This window comes from Hylaeus anthracinus, unplaced genomic scaffold (genome assembly GCF_026225885.1).
Source record: "Hylaeus anthracinus isolate JK02 unplaced genomic scaffold, UHH_iyHylAnth1.0_haploid 11982, whole genome shotgun sequence".
In the NCBI taxonomy this organism is placed as follows: domain Eukaryota; kingdom Metazoa; phylum Arthropoda; class Insecta; order Hymenoptera; family Colletidae; genus Hylaeus; species Hylaeus anthracinus.
In genome coordinates this window covers 9,461,194-9,477,517 of record NW_026534330.1, presented here as the reverse complement: position 1 = coordinate 9,477,517, position 16,324 = coordinate 9,461,194, and the positions used below count along the sequence as shown (strand labels likewise).

General features: G+C 35.9%; 1 protein-coding gene across 3 annotated transcripts in view; it reads right to left on the bottom strand.

Annotated features, from left to right (window-relative positions):
* The window catches only part of LOC128886049 (alpha-catulin), a 95,211-nt gene that overhangs the window by 49,841 nt on the left and 29,046 nt on the right, over positions 1-16,324 (bottom strand). The window contains exon 1 of one of the 3 annotated variants that reach the window (XM_054140583.1): positions 14,725-15,227. The exons of the other annotated variants lie outside the window; for them this stretch is intronic. Within the exon in view, the coding sequence (XP_053996558.1) occupies positions 14,725-14,790 (66 nt within the window). The 5' untranslated portion in view covers positions 14,791-15,227. Of the gene's footprint in view, positions 1-14,724; positions 15,228-16,324 lie in introns of those variants that run through there. 3 annotated transcript variants of the gene reach the window in all.

Here is a 16,324-nt window from a genome sequence, read left to right as displayed (position 1 = left end):
TAAACGAATTATTAACTTTAAATACTAACAATTACATAATATATTAATTAAAGAGTAACTATATTGTACGACCTAACTCAAAATAATTTATTCTTCAATTTAAGCATAGATCTTATTAATAGTAAATGAGAATTCATGTGGAATTAAAGCAATTTGCGAGGTATTCGAAGCTCCATTCTGACACTTCATGGTCGACATAGAATGTAGAATATTGCATCCTTCAAATATCCGAGGTGCAGCGTATAAATTCATAAAATGGTAAACTGCGATAGATCAAGATTTGGAACGCGTGGTTTAATACCGCCCTAATACTTGTGTTTTCGTATTCCATGAGAATTCCCATGCCTTAAAATTCCTGAAACGTTTCCACCAAATGGATGGCATGTCGGCAGTTGGTTAAACCGATATCGACATTTCCGTTCCTTTCGAAATAGGAAACTCATGATGTGCATTTGGAAGTAGCGATTCCCATGAATCGTTATATGAATATCGGACGGTGCAAATTATAAAACGTTCTTCGAAAATTTCAAAATTGACATTCCCGTCGTTTATATTGGATCCCTAGACTGAACTGAATTTTATTTCATACGATGTGTCATTTCATTTTAGTGGTATTTAGAAACTTGAAAGTATTAGTCATAGTATTTCGAATTTCGAAAAAAAACTCGGGAATTTACTACGATCAAAACTTTAAGCGCTACCAGTTTAAATAAATGCGATACTGCAAATATTGACGCGACTCTGTCAAAGGGTGAGAGTAATTGGCAATATCTCTGGGGTTAAATATGTCGAGTTAATGATGTTGGTCGTGGTCACGGCAGATCATTTACTGTTAAACGCGAGTGACCAACAGTTTGTGGTCTTTAACATCAACAGAAAACACCTATTAAAAATTAAAAACACGAAAGCAATTCATAAATTTGATAATAGAATGGAATATGAATCAATCAAAATATGATTTGTTTTTACACGCAAAAAAAACTATTGAACATTAGCAGTTCAAAAGACGACCATCAATAGATTGAAAAGCTTTAATAATGAGTGACTCATCACGAGTAAAATCAACGTTATCGATTTTACAATAGTAAATTTTACTCTTCATAAGGTTAAATATAACAGGCTACAGACCAATTTGATATCGAAGAATACTGTCCAAAAAAATCAACGTTATCGATTTTACTATGGCAAGCTTCACTTTCATAATTTTAAATATGACTCGCTCCAGACCAATTTGATATCGAAGAATACGTTCAATGAACGTTTCCTCGTGAAATATCACGTCTCGAAAACATTTCAAGCCCCTACGACTTATGGGACCACGACAAAAAGTACGTGTTATAACTCGCATGGCCGGACAGAAACTCGTAAATTCATTACTTCAATACGAGGAGGTCACACATCGTGCGACGCCATACAGAACAAATTCCTTGTATAAGTTTGTCCTTCTTGCGGGAGGAAAGTTATTCCACGACATTACATAAACTACATGTAGCTTGCCGCATCGCAAGCACGGTTGCTTCCGTCTAATTAATCCCGGAACTGATAAACTTGTACAACGTTAATAAGTAGATAAACCAACCACGATCTCCGCCTGGAAAAACGGTGAAAAATTCTGTTTACATAACGTCATTCATTGTACGTTGTAAGTCCTCCGCGTTGATATGATATTATAGTATATGAGAAACGCAACAGTTGATTCTTACGTAATAAAATCTAATTATGAAAAATTTAATGACAACCTGAGATTTAATATACTTTGAAACCTGTATTTTATAATGAAGATAAAATGCTAGGTAATCTATCTATCCTGGCGAGTGCAGCCACTACAATGCTTCAGAAACCGATTTTCAATAAGCAACAAATATTGCACACTATTTCAGCACCAGATACATGACATTTATCTACCGCAATTCGGTTAGTGCAATTCCGACATCATTGTAACGGTGAAAACAATCGCGACATACTAACACTTTATCTACCGGGCAAGTGAGAAGCAGACTTTAATTCAAAAAAAATTTTCTACAGTAGCATATGTCAATCTAGGCTGACAATAATTCCTCCATACTGTTACTAGGTACATTGAAGGCCAAGTCTGTTACCAAACGCTGAACACTGTTCGTAGACAACCATCAACACAGTAAATAAATTCGAATAACTAAATACTGGAATTAAAAAGCCTATAAATAGGCTCCCGGTAAATAAAGTGTTAATCGGGAATTGGGTCGGCGGTATTAATAACCAGTCGGTCGCATTAATCTAAATTTAAATCAAACAAAAGGCAGCCACTCCCAAGGAAACGCAAATTGAAGTCAAATCTGGCCACTTGAACTCGAAAAGCACAAATTATGCGAAGCGTGACATCAACTCGAGCTTTAATCACTTCTCAACCCCTCTCAGTTCGCTTCTTCATCTAACGAGCCAAGTTCACGAACTAACCGAGTTTTCTCGGTCTAAGGAATACCTTTTACGTGCAGATTTCCACTGTTCTTCGGTGCCAATTAATTCCTCGCCTTTGACACGGCTATTCGCACGCACCCTACGTATTTTTACCGTCGACTGTTTTTCTCGAAAACATTCGTGACGCGAGGAGTGGTACAATTAGTAGACGTGTTAATTACTACGCGTCGCCCGTTACGCGCAGCTTTTTATATGAATTTAGTAATCTTGCATATTAAGTGTTAAACACAGCGCGATAATTGCTATTTGGTGTGTGCACATGCACTCGGCTAAATTTGTAAGTATGGGAGTTCGAGAAGTGCGAAGATCAGGCTAGAAACATAAAGATAATATTATTAGAACTAAAAGTTGAATACGATGCACTGTATGTACTGCTACTTCAATTTATATATGTGTACATATTAATGTTTATATACATATATATATAATTTTTATAAATGTATGAATGTATAGACCAGTATAAAGTGCTTTTAATCGTCATCTAATCCAATTCTGCTCTACCTTTGTCAGGAATATTAAATAGACCAATTTGTTTAAACATTGGATTTTTTGGAGTCGTCCTTGAGAATATGTCCTCTGAATTTTACACTGACACATGAAAAGTTGCGGAAACTACAATACTTTGAAAGGAGGTACGTGTCCTACCTTCGAAGTTCTCTTGAAACTTGAACCGCGTTCTCTTTTTATCTGTTTATCGCTCCTACCGAACTCAAGTCGAATATCATTGCATCTTTTACTTTGCTGGCTCCCTCGAGGTTAAAGCAGATTGGTACGATATCAAAATCCTTCTTCAAAATGCCATTATGTCTTTAAATTATATATTCTATTTTATTTTTATTTTAGTGAGGACAATAATAATTGTATAATTGTACTCTAATGATTTGTTTGGGTTGGTCCGTTTCCTATCCATAAAACGACGTTAATTATTTAAACAGAAAGAACACTTTTGTAAGTACACCGAGCTTGAAATGTCCTAGATATTTATTGCACTTGAGTTTAAAAATTTAGGCAACACATTGAAAAGTTATTAAATATGTCTACTAAATTCACGCTGGTATTCCTAATACGCTTCCTTTAAGAAAATTCTAATTATTTAATAATAATTTCTAATAATTCGATATCGAGACCCACCTATTAATTTATAGTCTATATAAATATTTATCGTAATTCTCGAAAAATTAATTTTCGTTATATCTTCACGAAAATTATGCGCTAATTATCTACATCTGTCCGCAAACAGAAAAAGGAATTCACCTGTGTGATTAATTAAAACGCTTCCAAGAGGAACCAGCCGCAGTGGGCTGTGTGAAATCGCTTGAATTCATCAGGGAAAAACGAATTTCGTCGTGGCGAGTAGTTGAAAAAAGTCGTGAATATTCAATTCGGGTTTAATTAGGGTCGTAGAGTTCTTCAAAGTGAGTGGTGTGCATATGTATATAAACAATGTAACGTTCCCAATCTATTTTTCGTTTGCACACGGTGTACCTGTGAAAAAGTATACCTTCAAGTAATATGTTCATTCATCGAATATGTTTTATGACGTTCGAATCGGGATAATGAGAATATCGTAAAAGAATATTCGAGGGACGATAAACTGTTAAAATTGGTATCGTAATTAAAATGAATAATTAAAATATTTCAGACTTGAATGCTAATTGGGTGCTGCGAAGAGAGATTGGAAAATATGATTTTTCATTTGGTGGTAATTCCACGAAATACAGATAATATCGATTCGCTGGCAATATGGCGTTATAATTTATTATCCACATAATTACCAACATTGAAATTCAAAAAAAACTATAAAATTAATCATTTGGAATGCGTATATATTTTACTAGCAATCATCCATGTTGAAGAGACAAAGACTATCCTGTTATATAAATAACCATTGAGTAATAAAAGGTGAGTCTACTTTATAATTTTTTGATAATAATCAAATAAAACTATTAAATTTCCCTCGGAGATAAGGTTATATTAAAAACCGGACTGAAACAAAAAATCGAAGTACTCAATATCGACGATGTTCAAATACGTAACACGCAGACATGAAATGTTCAGATGTCGCATTAATTATGGATTCCGTGTTAATCGCAGTGAACGATTGTTAGCGTGTGCACGATCTAACCTTCATCATATCCTCTTGACTCTTCAAACCCCGTCCTTTCTCTATCCTTCGACATATCATGCGATTACTCTCGACGACGCAGGGGTCATCCCCCTGGTTTCTGCTCTTATAAAAAATGCATGAGCCGTGCTTTTACACCGTTCACGCTATCCGTCACAGAACATCCTCACTTCGCTATTTTCCCCTCATCCGCATCTCCGACTATCCCCACGCCGTAGTCCTCACTACCTTATTTCTTTTCGCTTTCCTTACTTGTGCCTTTTATTTATCCTCCGGTGGAAGTTTTCCTTGGCAAAGTAACGAGATTTCCAACGGCAGCTTATTAAAGGTCGAACATCCTGAGTGAATTTTCGTCCTTTCCTCGCGAAGATTGAAAATGTTCTTTCCAGACTTCTTTCGTTCGATTCCCATTGATTTTTGGGACAAATGTTTTCACGTGTCGTACTGTTTCAAAACTACCGCGAGAAAAGTTGCGTAATTTACTAGGGTCATTTCGCGAGTCCTTGTACTACTAGTTCCGACAAAAACTGTGTCATAGTTTTTTGACAGTGGGAACATTGTTTTATCTTGATGTTATAACAGCATTGACGCTCTGAATGATAAAGGAACATTTCAAGCTTTTATAATAAATCTATAATAGTAAAGATTGGTGCAATACAAAAGGGAATTAATTACAGATTAATTCCAAGTGAGTCAGATAAACAACAATGTCAGTTTTTGGTGACAATCTTTATATACATTAACTAATTATTATTATCGTAGAAAATTTTGTAATCCCAATAATGTAAGCGAAATTTAAAAGTTGAAAAATTAATGTTCTAAAAAAAAACCAATATAATACTTAAATTATGTGAACTTTAATATATAATTTACTGCACCTGATGCAATAGAGGTCTGAATCGATTGTTCATTAACTACAATTGTTAATTCAGGTATTTAAAATTTGACAATTTTAAATTCTTTTCAGAGTTTCATATCTATTGCTGTTATTTAATTTAAATTACGAGTACGACCAGTATCTTGTAAACGATAAGTTTTGTATAAACAGAGAAATCGTAACCTAGTTTCAGTAGAATACTCGGAGATGGAGTAACAACGGGTTTCGAAGCTATAATTACGGAAGAGCTTAGCCTAATTGTATACGCCAGAAAAAAGTTTGAAAGAAGAGTGTAAAAAAGTTCCGTAATTGTAAATGTGCAAACGCAAACTTGATTATTTAGGGATAATTAGATTTTAAGGAACCTATTTTCAAGGGTTCCTGCATTATCTTAAAGAGGTTTTTTCATTGGGCGTTGTAATTACATTTATGTAGAGATTCTGAAAATAGTTTTGAACAAAACTCGAATTAAATTCCACGTGCAGAAAGTTAAATAAAGTTTGATTACATCTTTCTAATTGAATTAAATCGATATTGTTTTATCTTCAATTATTCTATATTAAATATTTAGCCATAGTAAATACTTTCTATTATTAAATAATATGTACATATATACCCAGTGAACATGACGAATCAAAAAATTTGGTGACTAAACCATTTTTCTTATCATAATTTGTCAAATTCGTTAAAATATTCTGAATAAATCTTACATAGAATTAAATATTACAAATGAAAGTTGAATAAACTTTGTCTCAATCTTCTCCAATAATGAAGATAATTCAATAAAATGCTCATCTTATTAAAATGATATTCCAATAAAAACTAAAATGCTTCAATCTTCAGTTTTTATATTTATGAAGCTCTTCATCGTGAAATCATTTATCTTATAAATATGTTTCCTATTCCATTTCAATGAATTTATATGCACCATACACTCTCTTTTCTTGCACTACCCTTATTTTTCACTCCTCCCACTCGACGCGATACATCAGAAAGTATTCTAACACGACCATCTCCGTTCGTTTTTCTCAAGACTAGTAAACACGAATGACGAAGCAAATCTGACCCAATTTCCCCGCGATTGAGAAAGCAGGCAGAATTTCCGTCGCGTAACTGCTCGGGTGCAACCCATCAATCCGTTCAAATGAGAAAATTCGACTGGGTTCGGCTAGGTGGTTGCTAGCTGACCATCGTTTACCCCTGAACACTAAGCAACGAGCGATTCCATTGCCGTGAAACGAAAGTTACGAACGGGTGAAAATGAATTATTCGATCAATTTGCTTTCACTGTGTTTCGAGGTTCGAGGCCTATCTCGTTCATGTCGCTCGACCAAACACCGACATACTTCGATGAGGGAGGGAACCGATGGAACAAAGGCACAGTTTCCAAACTTTGGTTCGCCTCCGAGTAACTGGCTCGCCAACTAATCTCGCTTTCATAAAGTTGAGCTTTGAAAAAGCTGCAGCCTTAACGAGAGTTTACTTCGTCTTTCTTCCGTACATTTCTGGGTACCAACGAGGATTCGTTTCGAATGCTAAAAATGACACGAATTAAGGGCCGAAGCGTATATCAACAATAACAGTACTTCATTTAAATATATTTGTCGAAATAGTTGTTTTGAGAATGACAAGCAATGCGAAGTCGTTGATTATGTTATTAGAGCCACTATGGAAAATAAGTTTTAATTAGTATTTCATTAGTGTCCTATTAGTATCCGTATCCTCTGTATCTGTTAAAGATACTTGTCTACTTCGAATGATAGGCTGGATGTTCCCAAATAAATTTTTCATTATAAATATAGTCATATGTAGAATATTAGAAGTACTAAGAAAGTGTGATTAAAATTTCATAAGCATAAACAGTATTTCATATTCACTAACCTAATATCATTATGTTTCATCAATGTCGATATACAATTTATATAAATAAAGAACATAATTGAATCATCGAATCGCAGTTACGATAAAAGAAACTTGTCAAAGACAATCGTCAATGTGGACAGTAACGATTCATGACAACGTGAACAGCATTTTCGTAGGAAAACAATTGAGTGTTTGTAAATAGCATTTCAGAACAATTTAAATTTCCACTCGATGTACATTTTGCACGTACTCGGCAGTTTGCGTGTAACAGGTGATCCGTGGCGAAACATAGTAGAATGTTCACGGCCATAACTACATTTACACTGAATCTTGATAAAATCGTCGATTAATGTTCCAGAACTAACGCCTATCAGGCTGCATGCTACGGTCGTTACATGCGAGTAATTTACATGCGTCATAAACGCCACATGCTTCTGCAAACGCGGTAGCTAAATATCGATCATGAACTGTCGACTCATGTCTTGTAAAAAGCTTGCGTATTTGGTACATGGGCCAACACTGGCAATTCCACGCTTACAATTTCGATTTTGCAAACAAAACCAAGCGACAGCTATCTCATATCTACAATTCTAAAAAAAAAAAAAAAAAAAAAACGATGTGCCTCCATATGTTACCGTGAATATTTTTATCGGATAAAAATGGAAGGTATTAACATTTTATCGTTACATACCCTCCCATAGTTTGATCTAAGCCTACTAAATACTCTCTTTCATCGAGTTACCACTTCTCAAATTCGCGGATTAGAAATAATCTCTTAATTAAAATTCTCCGCGGCTCGTCCTCATTTCGTATGTATGAGCGTTTCAGCAACGTCCTGGTAAGCAGGAAAACGGGATGACGGTTTTGCATCATGCTCTGGTTTGCGATACTGCTATGTAAACAAAGATATACCGCGCAGGGTTAACGTAATCCGTTTATCCGTGATTGGATTCCAAGCGATTCCGTAGATATGCCATGGAAGACGATTCGTCGCGACTGTAACGACCTGTACCGAGTGAAATCAATGCCTCCGGCGATTCGATGAAATCATGTTCGAACGATATATTCATTATCGCGTGACAGCTAATCCAAGAGGGGGTGATTATGAAAATCACGCGGCGCTTACGCTGCCTTAGCATCTGGAATTCATTGATCGACGGTGCAATGTACTTTCGCTTCCTGCTTTACGTTTCGCAACACTTTGTTCAGTTGTAAATCAATTTATTACGAGGTTTTTAATTGCGTGACTCATGTAATCAATTAATTCCAAAGTTATATTCCATCGTCATTAATTTAGAGAAATACAAAAATAATAAAACAATATCTGAATTGATTTTTTTGAAATACAATTAATTCAAGCAAAAATATGCAGACTTATGGAATAATCTAATATAGATTTTATTATTCCTTTATAACCTAACACTATCGATCGATATTATTCATTTATTTCGTCGTACCCGGATCGCTCGCATTACTCGCAATCGTTCAAGTAATTTTGAGAGACTGTATCTTTACCCTCGAATACTGCAAAAATATTCTGAACTGTTTTTGCAACGAGTTTACACAGCGCAAAACAAAGCTTCCAGGAGGAATTGCAACGAGCCATAGTAAACTAAATTCCTGATAACAATGCAACGAAACGAATTCAAATACCACCCTGGTCCACCATCCCCAAAGGAAAACCTCGACAGAAACTGAGCATTGAAAACCACTCGAACACGGTTTTATTGCAATGCGAACTCATTGTCTGGCGCGTAAACTCATTTTCTCGATGTACCTCCAGATTTCGCTATGAGACTTTTCAGTGTTTCAATACTGTGCATTTGTGCGGGTATAGAGTGCTACCAAACGTGTCTAAGACTTCGGTATTCATCGAGAGAAGTGTAAAGTAATAAGAGCATTAATGGGAAATGCTCTTAATAATAATCTTCTTAATGAGAGAAGTGAGTTACCAAATAATTAGTCAAGCGTAATAGATTGTAAGTTGAGTATGCTAGAAGTGTATTTTGAATATATAAATTTGAAGCATCAAACAATCAATTTTTAGAAATAGGTTTACCATTAATAAGAATGATAAACTGAATCCTTTTTGGGTATATTTTGAACACATTTATCAACATTGGCTGGCATATAATAATTACGTAATAATGTGGTACATATTTTCATTTTAAATAATTTAATATGAAAACCTTATTCGAAGCTGAAAATGATGCTTTCACCGAATAAATTGATTTCGAATATACATGTACATTTATTAGATTCCATAATATATTTGACACACCTATCACGTTATATGCTTGAATTTTTAAATAAGATTTTCGACTACCTCAGCTAACAATTTGGCTGACCACTATAATCGAGTCTCTCTGCAACATATAAAATATAAACAAAAGAATACTTTTCCATTTCGCGACATTTTCTGCAGCTTTATGCGACTGCTATAAATAAAGTTTGTCGATGGAACTGTACGAGCGTGAAAGCACGTGTCGATCGCTGCGAGCAGATTAGTTGGGTGTTATGCTTAACGTGTGTACGTACATCATTCTTGCGTGACATTAAATTACAAAGTATGACGTGTTATATTGTTGCATGCTGTCTTATCGTATTTCGTTGTGTTATGTTGCGATATGTTACCTCGAATATTCCCTATCTACAAAAGAGGACGACAAAATTGCACGCTAAGTAAACAAGTAGAATCTGTAGAGGTGCACAAAGTGTTGATTCAATTAAGTCGACGAGTTGTTAACGAAAAATGAAGCTTTGGTAGATTCCCGCTGGTTCAAGCGCGAGACACATAACGCAATAAAGATAGAGTGACTCGCGCAATTCATCACAGGGTATTCAGAGCAAAAATAGACTCCTCTTACTCGAACTCGCGTTACTAAATGATGATAGGAAAAAGCGAGGAGGCTTTAGAACCTGTAGTTAATAATTTTTCTTTTACGATATCGTATATCCGCTCGAACCGTTCCTGGCAGGGTCTAATAAGCTGGCTTTAATAGAAGATTCGCTTGGTTTAGACTTGGCCACGAGAGCAAAGCTCGGTAGTTTCTTCTTAAGAAGAGAGGACACGGAATGGCGGAGAAAGGTGGGCTTTTCTCCGGTCGCGGATTTTCCCCAAAAGACTCGAGGGTTAAATCACGATGGCGACGGAAGAATCTATAGCCCCGGGACAATTTTTCCGAATAACGATTCATCAAATCCTCGCCTTCGTTGGTAATGCCTGCGCCGACGGCGGGAGTAATTGCGAAATAAATTCATAGGCGAAAAGAAATTTTCGCTTTGGCATAATTAATTTCACAGCAACTCGCTGGAGAACTCTTACTGCATCAATAGCGACTGAGATTCTTTTGTACGAGAAGGGAACTTGAGCCTTTTAATTGGTAAATTAATAATATCGAAGGAGGCAACTTAATACTGAATTCGATTAAATTTCTCCTCGGTAATTAAGCTTTTAAAGCAAATGAATGGTTGCAGTCGTGTCTCGCGATTAGTGATGATTTTTTTGCTGGGGAGAAATAACCAATACGTAATGAGACTCGAACTAATCTCGACTAAAGCAACTCTATGACTAAAAGCACAATCTATTATATATATATCATATTACATTTGCAATAGTAAACAAAAATTTCACCTGTCAATCGATTATTATAGATTGTTTTAACAAGGAAGAACAAATAATGAAATAACGACGAAATAACGTTTTATTCCTACGGCAATTTTCTAGTTACAAAGTTGATTTATACGGAGTTAAATTGCGCCATAAAGTATGCTTTGAAAAATTCAGAGAATAATGAGGGCTATCGTGGTATAATTTAAATTTACAACCGACTGTCACCTGCAGCCTGTCAGCGCATATATTAACCGACCAAAGGGTACAGTGCGGTTAACGCGTGGTTCTAATTAAATAGCTTCTTCCAATATCTATTCTCCGATAATAACGGAAAACACAAAATTTCCAGAAAAATTTCACAATTTAAATTAAAGAATTCTAAAGGAATGGCAATGAAAGAAACGAATACCGCAATAAAGTACGTGTGACATTTCGTTGTAACAATCGTAATATACAAAAATAACAAATAGAAGTAATATCCAATTATACTATACGAGAACTAGTGAAATTACTTGGAACAGAGATTTCTCGATATGCTACGAAAAGATTAAATTGATTACATTATTTCTTATATATTAATACTTTATTTATATTGTAGTGACTATTGAATATATAAAGTTAGCACGATGCAAATAAAATACTTATTTAAAGTAAATTGGTAATCTCTGTTTATTTATAGACAATGCAAGCTTCTTTTGCTGAAATAAGTCTTTCCTAAAAACTCTACCACACGATCAATAATCCATATCGAGACGCTAATAACCCATTTCAGTAATTTATGGGATGATAAAAGAAGACGTTCTGGCTGCTTGAAATTGAAGTTTCAACGGCAAAAATTACTTTCCCTAGTGTAAATGGTTATTAAATGGGACTATATATAGTCGGAGAATTGAACGGAAATTATCACCAATACGAATGGAAACCGTATTCTCACCCTGGGGATTATATTCTATCACGAACGAATGGGAAAATGAACGAATGGAAAGAGACTCGCGTCGATCCGCTTCTCGTTCTCCCTTAAACGCGAATTTTCCAAAGATCCCGCGTATACATTTTAATTTGAAATTCTTAGAGAGTCACGCCAATCAAAAGACACCCCGAAGGCGTCGTTTCGTAGAAACGCGGCCGCCGTTTTAGACTTATTCCTCGAGCACCCTTCTTTCATCTCATTTGTTTCTTTTTTTCCCCTCTCGTTTTTCATTCAATCCGCGTTTCTCGTGGAAGTGATGGATTACACATTCCATCGATGAATTCGCGACGGAACGCTTGCCGAATGTCTGATACAGATGAGATTTTTGGAGCCAAAATGTTTGATAACGAGGGCGACGTACCCTTTCGAGTACATCTAGATTTAGTTATAACAAGCACGGAAATAACGACATCGCGGTTGTAATGAGCAAAATTCCAAACTGATTTTCATTTACGCGTTTTCTGTAAAAATTGTTAACTTTTAACCATTAGTGCATCACCCAGATGTACTGTACACTTGAGGAAATTTAAGACAGAAAAATAGCATGCCTTAAATTAGGAATCAATTTTGATATTCATAATTGAATGGACATTACATGGTTTTATCAAACAAGTACTATAAAATTAATTGAATTTTTGATTACCTACATTCTCTATAAGGAATTTAACTTTTGAAAATTATAAAATAATAGGTAACGTCCTTTCTACAAGATTAACTACATTTTTCTAATTTTTGTAATGTTCTTTCATTCATTTTAGCTGCTTTCACAGTATCCAATTTGAAAATAAATTTTCAATATTTACGCAAACAGAGGCTGGTGAAAGCAATAAGTTATATGATCTCGTTATTATGACCGGCAATGGGCATTTCTTTTTGGAGTCGTTCTTCAGAATAATGATAACTCTTATTTCAATAACCGATCTCCTTGTGCTAATAAACTCGATAAAAACGACGCTGCAGAGAGTACTCATTCTTCTATTGTACTTTACAACAATTGTTATGACGTGTAACAATCCACTTTTCCCGTGGCCTATATCGAGGACTCAGTGAGAATTTATCGAGGAAATGTTTTCACCTATTCGACGGTTTGAAAGCCGTTTATTCGTTTCAACTCGCTTTGTCACTATTGCATTAATGTTTCTGGAACCTTGTTTTTAAAAAAAATTGTTGCATTCTATTGTATTTCAGGTACATCGAAACTAATTGAACTGTTTCGTAAATTAATGTGTTAGAATCATTTCAATAGGGCATTTCAATAACTTGATAAATATGAAACTAGTTAAATTTCCTTGCAAAATGTATTATGATCATATCATTTCCCCCTGTCTCTTTATGAATAACAAAGTTCTTATACAATTCATTGTGTATAAGCTCATTAATTAGTTATCAACCATTATGAGAAATAACAACGTTCTTCCTTTGTTTAAGGATGAAAGAGTCGCGGAGAACGAGGCAAACAAATATTCAATCGCGCGCATATTTTAAATGGCATATTTGTATTTGCACGATGCATACAAAGCACGAGCATGTTTGTTTTAAATTATTCCTTGAATTAATGCGGCGAGAAATTCGCGATTAACTCTGTTTTGCAATGAGCTATTTCCCCGCCATTTTAAAATTCACTTGAGCAGGTGTTTCGAATGTATCGTTTAAATACTGTACAGTGATAATAGAGACATAAAGACAATAAACTCTGCCAGAGTAGTAATGAGAAATAATTCTGCAATGTATAATTGAAATTACCCCACATCAGTATATTTGCGTACGACTTCCTTTAAAAATGAAAAATTGGCTTTTTTCGAATGTACTAATGGACAGTGATATTATTATTCTTAAAATTTGAATTTTAAATCTTCAAAGGATTACATCATTTTACGTTATACAAACTTCAACACGAGCTGCAGTAATTGAATTCGCAGGTTAGCGAAAAAGGGAAACCGAGTTAGTACTTCATTGAATACACGTTACTTCAATACTTTTAAGCTTTTTAAAAACGATTTACAATGGAAATACAATTTTTAAACGTTTTAAGTGTCATTTTTTAATCCAAAGTAACCAGATAATTTCTAAAACTTGTTTGCTTTTAAACATTAGATAACAATATCTTTCGGTTTGAAGTTTTCAATAATAAAAGTTCGCTGGTGTTATGCTTAAGTTTATTTTTAACTTTATTGTGTGACCCTACAATAAAACTGAATCGACCTTTCTGTATTTCATTCATATGGCATTCGAAGGGAAATCCATAATTTCATAAACCTATGTAGTACTCGACCATAAATAATGGATTACAGTATGAGTCCAGAAATAGTATTACGCACACCTGTGGTATTCCAGGATACATATAAATATAGCTGAGGTACTGTAAAGTCTGATGTATATTTAAAATGTTTACAAAACGTTGATTAATTGTGACTTGAATATATAAGATTTTCCACTCGATATTCGTCCTTTTAGCGTAACTAAATGCAATTCGGCGTTACATTTTTCACGCGATTGTCTCTATTTTCACCTACTCAATTCCAATTCAGTTATAATCGTTTCACGTAATACTTTCATGCACCGTGGAAAAACCTACATTGTTCCGCTTAACAATGCTTCTACCTGCCACCATCATTTTTAATTTCAATCTATTTTTTAACAGAACACCACAAACCTCCATGTAAAAAATGAAAAAAAAAATGAAAAACGTATCTACACAGTTTATCTGAATTTTCGCCAATTCTGCAGGGATCGCCCCTGATTCGAGATACCAGTTACATCTCCCAACCGTGAAAAGACGAAACGATGAAAGCGAGGTATGATACTATCGTTAAACGTACCTGACGATCAGGAGCCATGCCACAGTCGTACATGTTTCTGTCTCGTCGATAGAATGCGGCAGGCATATAGATAATCAAGTGTTAATCAACTCAAACAATGATCTTCGTCTCTTCGTTCTCTCTCCTACTATTCAGCCGTTTAATATCTACGTATATTATCTCTCTATATTACTTTTTAAACGTCGTTTATTATTGTGCCTGTCGTAATTTGTCGGTTTGCTCTTCGGGTTAATATCCGCTTCCTTATCTCTCTCTCTCTCTCTCGCTCGCTCGCTCGCTTCTCACACTCTCTCCCTCTCTTGCTCTCAGTATGATCAAAATATACTATAAATCGTCAACATCGTTTAGATATGTGTGCTCTTATACGTATAGAAATATTTAATTCTTCTCTCTCGGTGCTCGTGATCTCGTTCGTTAACAAGTGTGCTCTCTGTTATTTATTTATTTATTCTTTCTCTTTTTCTTTTCTTCTTTTTTTCCTTTGTTTACTATAATTACAATCGTTTAACGAGGGGGCCCCCGTCGCGAACGGAAAGGTGAACAAAAATAGACGCGCGTATATGTATATATTCTGCAGGAAGATCACTGTTTTAGGCTGCTGCCACAGGCTGAGAACTTGTCCCCGATCAGGAGTGGTGCAACGAACCCCGACTTTAAAGTTCGTCGTCGCCCTTCAAAACAAGGGTGCACGACCCGTCCGAGACGGGATCCAACTTTCTCGACGCTAATTTTCCTCGCGTGCGAACTCCGCTGCCCCTTAGGCTCGTGGGATGTGAAGCCAGGCTAGCGTGAACCGGTTAGCAGGAATATCTCGGACAACAGAGCGACGGGGCTTAGGCTGATGGAATGGAGCTGCTGTCAACGATATCGCGAGCTAACGAGACCCGGACCTCTCGATCGAAGATTCCTCCGATCACAGATCCAAACGAAACGGTTTCCTTTCCTCGTTTTCCCACTTCGTTCGATTCTCTCGTTTCTATCACGTACTCTAGATGGAATAGAGTTGTTGTCAACGATATCGCGAGCTATCAAGACTCCGGGACCCTCGATCGCCTAGATCGAAGATTCTTCTGATCACAGATCCAACGGAACGATCTCCTTTCCTCGTTTTCCCACTTCGTTCGGTTCTCTCGTTTCTATCACGTACTCTAGATGGAATAGAGCCGTTGTCAACGATATCGCGAGTTTTTCTCTCAGGATTCAGCCTCCAATGGGATCATTTCTTTCTCTGGTTTAAATCAGTCCTCTCGTCCCTATCGCGCTCTCTAGATGGAATAGAGCTGTTGCCGACGATATCGTGAGTTTTTCTCTTAGAATTCAGCTTTCTAGATCGTCACGTTTGTCTGGATCGAAGGTTCCACCGATAACAAAGCCAAGGGAGCCTATTTTCTCTCCGTCTTCCAAAATCGCGTACGACCGAGCATCCACTTGGTTTAAATCAGTTCTCTCGTCAGCTGTTGTCAACGATATCGCGAGTTGGGATTCAGCCTCCTCTCCACGTTTGCCTGGATCCACCGATCACAGATCCCAGATGACGATTGACACCGTTTGAATATCGGTTTCTTCCTCTATTCCTCAAAGTCACGCGGGATCGACCCCA